Source organism: Orycteropus afer, unplaced genomic scaffold (assembly GCF_000298275.1).
Source record: "Orycteropus afer afer isolate SDZICR_OR568_19922 unplaced genomic scaffold, OryAfe1.0 scaffold00125, whole genome shotgun sequence".
In the NCBI taxonomy this organism is placed as follows: domain Eukaryota; kingdom Metazoa; phylum Chordata; class Mammalia; order Tubulidentata; family Orycteropodidae; genus Orycteropus; species Orycteropus afer.
In genome coordinates, this window is record NW_006921712.1 from 3,740,278 (window position 1) to 3,751,221 (window position 10,944).

The following is a 10,944-nucleotide window of genomic DNA, read 5'->3' on the forward strand; positions in this document are numbered from 1 at the left end:
TCACTTTGAAGACTAAAATGTGCCTAACCTAAACCGTAGTATTTTCAATCCCATCAGATGCATGTGAAAGTTGGATAATGAATAAGTAAGACCAAAGAAGAGGTGTTGCTGTTGCTGGTGTTAGGTGCCATCGAGTTACGTCCAACTCACAGTGACACTATGTACAACAGAACAAAACGCTGCCTGCTCCTGTGCCAACCCCACAATCCTTGCTAAACCTGAGTCCATCATTGCAGCCACTGTGTCAATCCACCTTGTTGAGGGCCTTCCTCTTTTTCATTGACCCTCCACTTTACCAAGCATAATATCTTTATCCAAGGAGTGGTCCTTTCTCACAACATGATCAAAGTAGGTGAGATGAACTCTGGCCATTCTTAATTCCAAGGAACATTCTGGCTGCACTTCTTCCAAGAGAGATTTGTTACTTCTTTTAGCAGTCCTTGATACTTTTCAGTATTCTTTACCAACACCACAACTCAAAAACACTAACTCTTCTTTGGTCTTCCTTACTCATTGTCCAGCTCTCACATGCCTATGAGGGGCTTGGATTAGGCACACCTTAGTCTTCAAGGAGTTATCTTTGCTCTTCAGTAGTGGAAAGAGGTTTTTTGCAGCACATTTGCCCAATGCAATATGTTGTCTGAATTTTTGATTGCTGCTTCCATTGGTGTTGATTGTAGAACCAAGTAATATGAAGTCTTTGACAACTTCAATCTTTATTCCATTTATTGTGATGCTGCTTATTGGTCCAGTTGTGAGGATTTATGTTTTGTTTATATTGAGGTATAATCCACACTGCAGACTGTAGTCTTCAATCTTTATCAGTAAGTACTTCAAGTCATCCTCATTTTCAGCAAGCAAAATTGTGTCATCTGCTTATCATAGGATGTTAATAAGTCTTCCTCCAATCCTAATGCCACAATCTTCTCCATATAGTTCAGCTTCTTGGATTATTTGATCAGCAAGCAGATTGAATAAGTATGGTGAGAAGATACAACCCTGACGCCCTCCCTTCCTGATCTTCAACCATGCAGTAACTGCTTGCTCTGTTCAAATGACAGCTTCCTGGTCCATGTACAGGTTCCTGGGGAACACAATCAAGTTTTCTGGAATTCCCATCGTTCTCAATGTTATCCATAATTTCTTATGACCCACACAATCAAATGCTTTTACATAGTCAATAAAACACAAGTGAACATCTTTCTGGTATTCTTTGCTTTCAGCCAACATCCATCTGATATCAGCAATGATATCCCTCATTCTATGTCTTCTTCTGAATCCAGCTTGCAATTCTGGAAGTTCTCTGTCAATATATTCCTGCAACTATTTTTGAATTAACCTCAGTAAGATTTTACTTGTGTGGGATATTAATGATATTGCCTAATAACTTCCACATTCTGTGGGATCACCTTTCTTTGGAATGGGTACAAATATGGATCTCTTCCAGTCAATTGGCCAGAAAGCTGTGTTCCAAATCTCTTGGCATAGCCAAGTGAGTGCCTCCAGAGTGACATCCATTTCTTGAAATCTCAGTGGGTATTTCATCAATTCCTGGAGCCTTGTCCTTCACCAGTTCCTTCATTGCAGCTTTGACTTCTTCTGTCAATACCATTGGTACTTGATCATATGCCACCTACTGAAATGATTGAACATCAACCAATTCTTTTTGGTACAGTGACTCTATGTATTCCTTCCGTCTTCTTTTGATGTTTCCTGCATCATTCAATATTTTGCCCATCGAATCTTTCAATATTGCAACTCAAGGGCTGAATTTTTTCTTCAGTTCTTTCAGCTTGAGAAATGCCAAGCATGTTCTTCTCTTTTGGTTTTCTAACTCCAGGTCTTTGCACATTTCATAATGATAATTGACTGTGTGCCTGAGCTGCTCTTTGAAATATTCTTATCAGCTCTTTTATCTCATTATTTCTTCCATTTGCTTTAACTACTTTCAGCTCAAGAGCAGGTTTCAGAGTCCCTTCTGACATCCATTTTAGTCTTTTCTTCCTTTCCTGTCTTTGTAATGACCTTTTGCTTTCTTCATGGATGATGTTCTTGATGTCATCCCACAACTCCTCTGGTTTTCAGTCATTGGTGTTCGCTGCATCAAATCTGTTCTTTAGACAGTCTCTAAACTGAGGGTCTAAATTGGTGGCATAGTGCCTAAGGTTCTTGACTGCGAACCAGAGGCTGACGGTTCAAACCCACCAGCCACTCCTCTGAAGGAAGGTTGGGTAATTTACTTCCATAGTGATACTGCCTCAGAAACCCAAGGAGGGGTCGCTATGAGTCCAATCCAACTTGACAGCACTGAGATTTTGAGTTTAAATTAAGGAGGGATATAATCAAGGTCATATTTTTGCTCTTATGGACTTACTTTCATTTTCTTCAGCTTCAATTTGAACTTGCATATGAGCAGTTGATGGTCTCTTCCACAATCAACTCCTGGCCTTGCCCAAGATATTGAGCTTCTCTATTGCCTCTTGCCACAGATGTAGCCAATTTGATTCCTCTGTACTCCATCTGGTGAAGTCCACATGTATAGCCACTGCTGGTGTTGTTGAAAAAAGGTATTTGGAATGAATAAGTCATTGGGCCTGCAAAATTCTATCATGCAATGTCCAGCATTATTTCTATCACCAAGGCCATATTTTCCAACCACTGGTGATTCTTCTTTGTTTCCAACTTTTGCATTCCAATCACCCCTGATAATCAATACATCTTGATTGCATGTTCAGTCAATTTCAGACTGCAGATGTTGATAAAAATCTTCAATTTCTTCATCTTTGGCTTTGGTGGTTGGTGTGTAAATTTGAATAATAATAGTATTAACTGGCCTTCTTTGTAGGCATACAGTGGCAGCATTGTGCTTTAAGACCGATCTTGAAACATTCTTTGTGATGATGAATGCCACACCATTCCTCTTCAGTTTGTCATTCCTGTCATAGTAGATCTGATTCAAAATGGCCCAACCAGTCCATTTCAGCTCACTAATGCCTAAGACATCAATCTTTATGCATTCCATTTCATTTTTAACCACTTCTAAATTTCCTACATTCATATTTTGTACATTCAACTTTCTGATTATTAATGGGTGTTTGCAGCTGTTTCCTCTCATCTTGAGTAGTGCCACATCAGCAAATGGAGGTCCCAAAAGTTTACTCTATCCACATCATTAAGGTTGGCTCTACGGGAGCTCTGGTAGCATAGTGGCTAAGACACTTGCCTGCTAAACAGACGGCTGGCGGTTCAAACCCACCAGCCACTCCTCGGAAGGAAGGTTGGGCAATCCTACTTCCATAGTGATACTGCCTCGGAAACCCAAGGAGGGGTCGCTATGAGTCGGGGCCGACTCGACGGCACATAACAACAATAACAACTACGAGAGCTGTGGTGGCATAGTGCTTAACGCATTTGACTGATAACCAGAAGGCTGGCAGTTCAAAGCCACCAGCCACTCCTCAGAAGGAAGGTTAGGCAATCCTCTTCCATAGTGATACCATCTCAGAATCCCAAGGAGGGATCACTATGAGTCAGATCCAACTTGATGGTAGTGAGTTTGGTTTCTGGACTGTGAGGAGGCAGCTGTTTCCCAATCTTTTTTTGAGGGCCTTCAGACTTGAGAGGCTCATCATCTGGCACTATATTGGATAATGTTTCAGGGCTATTCATAAAGTTTTCCAGTAATATATCAGACAGTGTTTCACTGCTAGTCATAAGATTTTCACTGGCCAATTCTTTGAGAGGTGGATGGCCTCTTCCTTCTTCCAAGTGTCTTTCTGGAAGCTCTGCTGAATCCTGTCCACCATGGTAACCCTGTTGGCATTTGAAATATCAGTGGCATAGCCTCTAGCCTCACAGCAACACACAAGCCACCACAGTAAGACAAACTCACAGACAGGTCCATCTCCCTTTGTTGTTCCAAACTTCTCTGCTTACTTCCTGACCTCCCTAGCTGTTCCAGCCCACTGCCAGCTCCCACTTCCTTTCCTGGAGCCACACTGCCTGGGTTTAGACTTTAGTTCTGCCATTTCCTCTGTGTGACCCTGGGCATGTGACTTAATATCTATGTTTCAGTTTCCTCATCTGTATAATGAGGATTATTAATAGACCTACCTTAGAGGGTCACTATGAGTTGGAGCTGCTCGACGGCACCTAACAACAACAACCACCTCATAAGATTAAGGAGTTGTGGTGGCATAGTGGTTAAAGCATTCAGCTGTCAACCAAAAGGCCAGAGGTTGGAACACTTCAGCCACTAGGTGGAAGAAATATGAGGTAGTCTCCTTCCATAAAGATATGCAGCCCTGGAAATACTATGAGGCAGTTCTACTCTGCCTGTAGAGTCACTATGAGTCTATTGGACTCTGAGGGAAAGGGTTTTGGCTGCTAACCAGATGAACAGCAATTCAAACCCACCAGCTGCTTCTTGGGAGAAAGATGGGGTGATCTACTTCTGTAAAGATTTACAGCTTCGGAAACCCAATGGAGGTTGCTGTGAGCCAGAGTCAACTAGATGGCAGTGAGTTTGGTTTGGTTTGAATGTGAAGATTAAATAGGTTTGTCCAACAGAAAGTTTAGAAGAAATGATATCTTGCAATAAATGTCAACTATTATGATCCAATATTTAAAAGAAAAAAATCATATTCAATTTCTACAATTGTGACTTTTAATGGCATGCCTAATGTTGGAATAAAGAGTCACTAATACATATTTGAAACATAGAATCACAAAAATTTATTACATTATGTTTCAGTGTCATACAGCAGTAAACAAAAATGTTATTAGCTCTAGTTTTTGAGGATACCCCTTCATTCACAGTACCGGGCACTGGGTTAAAGATTGTGGATATAAAGATAAAGATTATAAAGGATATAAGGTAAGACATGGGTCTTCTTTTTTTTCTAAGGCTCACAGCCTAGAGGGCAACTTTAATTTGAAAATATTAAAATGACAAAAGGGGGCTATTAATCAGAAAAGCTAGTGATTATGTTGGAAAAAATAAGGTATAAGCACTAATTGGTAGAAATGCAAAGTATAAAACCAAGATTTCAGGAAAATTGTTGTTGTTGTTGTTATTGTTGTTGTTATGTGCCCTCGAGTCGAACCTGACTCATAGTGACCGCTCCTTGGGGGTATCACTACGGAAGTGGACTGACCAACCTTTCTTCTGAGAAGTGGCTAGTGGGTTTGAACCGCCAGACTTCTGGTTAGCAGTCAAATGCCTTAGGCACTATGGAAAATTAGGACAGAGGAAAAGCAGACATTTTACACTCTTACAAAAACAAAGTGACATAAGCCAAGAACCTAAGTGGATCTGTGTATCTACCTTTAACGCTTATGCCCCTTGCATATGGTACCGTATTAAACATGCACAAGTAAACCTGCTAATGAAGCAAACTGTAATTACGTGCAGGGCCATGAGCAAGTCCAAACACTCGTCAGATTTTAGGGATACTATTGATATTTTTCTACTCCCGTAGTATCTGGTCTGCTCAGTGCGGGAAATAATCAGATAGCTGCAAGTCCGTTTTTTCTCCTTTTACTCACTGGGGAATTCATCAGCGAGAAAAGGAGAGCGCTCCCTCTTCTGGCGACTGTGCAGATCCCCTTCCCCTGCTGCAGCGGGAGCTACCCTCCTCCCTGACCTTTGCCAGAGTAACAAGAAGTCAGTATAAATAGATTAACATGCTTCCTTAGATAACAAAATTAGAATTTGCTTAAAACTAATTTCTTTCCCATTTTCTTTTTGGCTTGTTTTGAGTGGAAGAAAGAGAAATGGAAGCTGGAGTATGTGCAACATGTTGTTTAAAATAAAAATTATTTGTGGAAGAAATGACTTTAAATATATAATTAATGGAGTTTACTGAATCAGAACTTATAAAATTGAGTCCAGTTGTTTTTTCCTCTTCTGTCTCATTTTTACTGAAGGAAATCACAAGAAAACAAATTACATCAGAATATTACTTTAAAAAGAAAGAACACTTAATGGCAAACTATGGAGTCAGAATTATCAACCTAATATTTATACACATTTTTATATACAGGACTGTGCAATGATATCTAAGCTTCCTAATTATCAGCCAAGGAGTCCTGTGGTTAAACACTCAGTTACTAACTGGTCAGTTGTTTGAACCGACCAGTAGCTCTGTGCTGGCAGGGAATGGGGGGTGAGGGTGGGGTGGCAGTCTGCTTCTGGAAAGATTAAAAAGCAAAAAACAAACTCACTGCCATCGAGTCAGATCCAAATCATAGCGACCCCTCCTTGGGTTTCTGAGGCAGTATCTCTACAGAAGTAGATCGCCCAACCTTCCTTCTAAGGAGGGGCTGGTGGGTTTGAACCACCAGCCTCCTGGTTAGCAGTCAAATGCCTTAGGCACTATGTGTCCACAGCTCCTTCTGGAAAGATTACAACCTTGGAAAGCCTATGAGGCAGTTCTACTCTGTTCTATAAGGTCTCTTTGAGTCTGAATTGACTCAATGGTAATGGATTTTTATTGATTAGACATAATAGCAAAAATAAAAAACCCAAAATCACTGTGATGGAGTCACTTCTGACTCATAGCAACCCCTATGGGGTTTCCAAGGCTGTAAATGTTTATCGAAACAGATTGCCTCATCTTTCTTCTGTGGGGCAGCTGGTGGGTTAGAACCACTGACCTTTTAGTTTAGCAACCAAATGCCCTACCCACTGCTCCACCAGAGCTCTTTATTATACACAATGTTGTTGTTGTTATGTGCCATCGAGTCGATCCCGACTCATAGCGACCCCTCCTTGGGTTTCCGAGGCAGTATCACTACGGAAGTAATTATGAGTATATCACTCCAATTTTTAATTTAGAATTAATTTTTTTACTATATTGTACAAAGATTGTTATCAAAAATTGAAATGAAAAGAATTCAATTAGCCAGGAATTTAAATTAAACATTCTCAAGGTTTTTCTGTGCTTCTAACATGTTAAAAATTAACACCAAGGGAGACTTTAAAGGAATTTTGAATTGGGATCGCTATGAGAAAAATGGAATTGATTTCTCAATTTATTCTATTTATTTGCTTATATTGCATAATCTTGACAACTTTGCATAAATTAAAACCTTTGCTTTCATTTTTCTGAAGGATATAATGTTGCAAAAAAGCTAACATGATTTTTATGAGATTTCTATCGATTTGTTTTGTCTTACATTTAAGGTGCAGGGTTCGCTATCATTTATCAGTTACTGGTGCTTTCGATACTTTTTTTTTTAAATGAAGAACAAGACTAATTTCACTATCTGGCCATAAGAAGTCAAGCTTCATTGTAATTTCGTAAATAGCCTCTCCAATTACTTTTGATGAAATTCACATTTATGAATGTGAACCTTCAGAATATTTACAGGGCAGTGTTCCATTAAGACACAAACATTCAGCTGGAGATTTTATAACAGCCTCTTAGTGTTGGTTTGAATAATCATTCTCTTCCATAGCACTTCAGTGGCTATTCATGAACTACTTTTCTCTTTCTTTCTTTCTATTTTTGTATTTTTATATATAGCCCAAGCTACCTGCAAGCTGCAAGTGATGTGTCTGGTGGTCACAACCTGGATCCCTCTGCCAACTATAACTCCCCAAAATTCCGCTCCAGGAACCAGAGTTACATGAGAGCAGTCAGCACTCTGAGTCAGGCCAGCTGTGTGAGCCAGGTGGGGAATTGCTTTTAATTCTTTATCCCTTGGGGTCTAAACTCTAAAGCCAAGTTGTAACAGAAGTCTTTCCTGCTGACAGTACAAGTATCTCTAGTAAACATTTCTTATGTGAATAACACAAGTATATATGAAGTTGCTGCCTGGGATTCCTTTTGATTGATTAAAGAGCCATAAGCCATGCACTTTATAAGACTCATGTTTTTTCAGCACGTTACTCTGTATCATTTTTATATTGACTTCATCTTAGTAAGGAATGGTTTATAAGCTAGTCATGTCAACCTTTCTTACTTATTTAGTGCAGAATGTCCTCCTTTGCCCTCAAGACATTTTTTTCTAATAAAATTAGACCATGGAAAGGTTATAACTTTGTTCTGACTGTGGTAGCTTTCAGCCATGTCTTTCAAACTGAAACTCTGAAGGAGTAGAAAGTAGAATTGGAACTATACTGTGATATCTCCTGTCATTCTTATAAAATTGCATTTGTAAACAGGGACAGATTACCCTATAAGCAAGCAAAGCATATGTCTAGAACATCAACAAAACAGGGACACCAGTTGTCCAAAGCAAAGACCCATGCATGCCAAGCAGACAGAACACAAGGAAAAGTAAGTGTCATAGTGGAAGAGAATTGTCAGGACACTAAACGAAATTAATACCAGCTCCAGCGCACAAAAATGTTCTGACCAGAATAAAGTTCATGGAGGGTTACGAGGTGTCCATCTGCAAAGTTGTTTAATCCATGAAGCCCCTACCATTTCAACACCTTCATTGACATCTGTCTCATATGGTCCCCTCCCATGTAATTAAAACTCCTTATCTTGGCTGATCTCTTGGGAGTATGCTCTTTCTTTCTAACAAACAAAAGGTGAGGATGGGCTGTTGAGTCTCATGCTGCACTCACCTAATAGTCACTGGATCCACCATGAGCAGTTACTGGACAAGCATGGATTATATTAATAGACAACAGATTTCTGATCCATCTTGAGAGAAACTTTTTGTACATCCACATCTACTGATCCAGCGACACCAATCAGGAGGAGAGGTAGCAATGTTCTTTGCCCTGATACAAAAACAAAGGTATGCTCAAATTTATAATATGCTAAAGGAGCTCTGGTAGCATAGTGGCTAAAGCACTTGACTGCTAACCAGAAGGCTGGCGGTTCAAACCCACCAGCCACTCCTCGGAAGGAAGGTTGGGCAATCCTACTTCCGTAGTGATACTGCCTCGGAAACCCAAGGAGGGGTCACTATGAGTCGGGGGTCGACTCGACGGCACATAACAACAACAACAACAACAATGTCCTTTTAAACAACCAATGGGAACTCTAGTCCCAGATGAATTCAATCAAGTACTTTTTAACTGTGTAACATATACACACAGTGTTACGTCCTAAGTTTTGTAAACAATAATATTTATAATTTTAATTTTAAAATACATTTGGCATACGCAGTCTGTTGTTGTTAGGTGACATTAGGTCGGCTCCAACTCATAGTGACCCTATGGACAACAGAACAAATCATTGCCTGGTCCCGTGCCAGCCTCACAATCTTTGCTATGCCTGAGTTTACCATTGTAGCCACTGTGTCAATCCATCTCATTGAGGGTCTTCCCCATTTTGCTGACTCTCCACTGTACTGAGCATGATATCCTTCTACAGGCAATAGTCCCTTCTGACAATAAGACCAAAGTAAATGAGACTAAGTTTGGCCATTCTTGCTTCTAAGGAGCATTCCAGCTGAACTTCTTCCAGGGCACATTTGCTCCTTCTTCTGGAAGTCCATGGTACTTTGAGTATTCACCAATACCACAACTCAAAACATCAACTCTTCTTTGGTCTTCCTCATTCATTGGTCAGCTTTTACATGCATATGAGGTGACTGAAAATATCATGGCTTGCGTTAGGCACACCTTAGTCTTCAAGTGACATCTTTGCTCTTCAACATTTTTTTTTTTTATTTTTATTTTAAGCACTTGTTTTACATTCAACGTAATGCATACATTTAGTTTCATTCCCCATTCGTCATGTCCAACCCTAACCCAGTCTCCTCCCCTCCCTACCCTGCAACCCTCCCCCTGTATTCCTCATAATTATGCACTCCTGTTTGTCCTGCATTTCCTCAGTTTGAATGTTGGTTCTCTGGTGTCCCATGGTCTATTGCTCTATGAGATGTATTACCATAGAGTATGTTAGATGCGGCATCCTGGGTTGAGTGGTCTGCGTGTACATCTTGTTAACTATTGGGCTGCGAGCCCACCCCTGGGGTGAGTTTTATTCCAGGCACCGAATTTATTCCAGGGCCATAGTATTGGGAGTCTCACCAGATTTCATGTGACCAGTAATTCTGGTCATTATTGAGCTTTTTGGATTTTGTTCCATGTTTTCCTTCCCACTCTATCCAGGATCTCCAGATTTGATCCTTTCCTGAGTGGTTGGCATTTGGTAGCCGGGCACCATCCAGTTCTTCTGGTCTCAAGGGCCATTGTGTCCTGGAGCTGATTGCTTCTAAATGCCTTTTTTTTTTTTTTTTTGCATTCTTCTTTACTTCCGATGCTAGGAGACCATTAGCTGCATCTTAGATGGCTGCTTGAAAGCTTTTAAGACCCCAGTCATTACTCACCAATGTAGGATGTGGAGAAACGCTTTTATGTATTTTGTTGTGCCAATTGAGTCTGGTGTCCCCCAGTACTATGGTCCTGAGGTAGTAGATCTATTGGATCTCTCTCCCATAGTGTCGGGATGTCTGTGAGGGATTACTCTGTGTCTGTCTTCTATCTATTGTTTCTGTAAGGACTGCAGGTATTATGTATCACTGGTGTCTGTACAAGATTAGCCTCAGCTGAATCTATCCTTGGTCAAGAGCATACCTCTGTTCACTGACCCCTGTCTGATCATCTCAGGTGTTTATGTGTTTATCTGTATAGCTTAGTGTTTGGTGTTAATGGCAATGTGGTGTTGTGGACACATTGGTTGGTTTTAGCATCTATCATCTATCTCTTACATGCGCAGTTCGGTATCCTCTCATTTCCCAATGTTATCATGGTGGTCATATATCCTTCCCATATATCCCTCCCCCTACTCATGTCAGCATGTAGGCCCCCACTAGCTCTAAATTAATCCCTTCCATTCCCTCCCCATCCCGGTAACCTACTAGGTGAGTTCCCTTTCCTAAGCAAACCCTTCTCTGTCTTTTTACAGTAATGGGCTCATACAATACTTGTCCTTCTGCAATTGACTTATTTCACTCAGCATAATGTCCTCCAGG

At 40.5% G+C, this 10,944-nt stretch overlaps 1 protein-coding gene across 1 annotated transcript in view; it reads left to right on the top strand.

The window, feature by feature from the left end:
* DLGAP2 (DLG associated protein 2) overlaps positions 1–10,944 on the top strand; it is a 353,749-nt gene that overhangs the window by 214,933 nt on the left and 127,872 nt on the right. Inside the window, exon 4 of the mRNA XM_007944427.2 lies at positions 7,530–7,677. Within this exon, the coding sequence (XP_007942618.1) occupies positions 7,530–7,677 (148 nt within the window). The remainder of the gene's footprint in view (positions 1–7,529; positions 7,678–10,944) is intronic.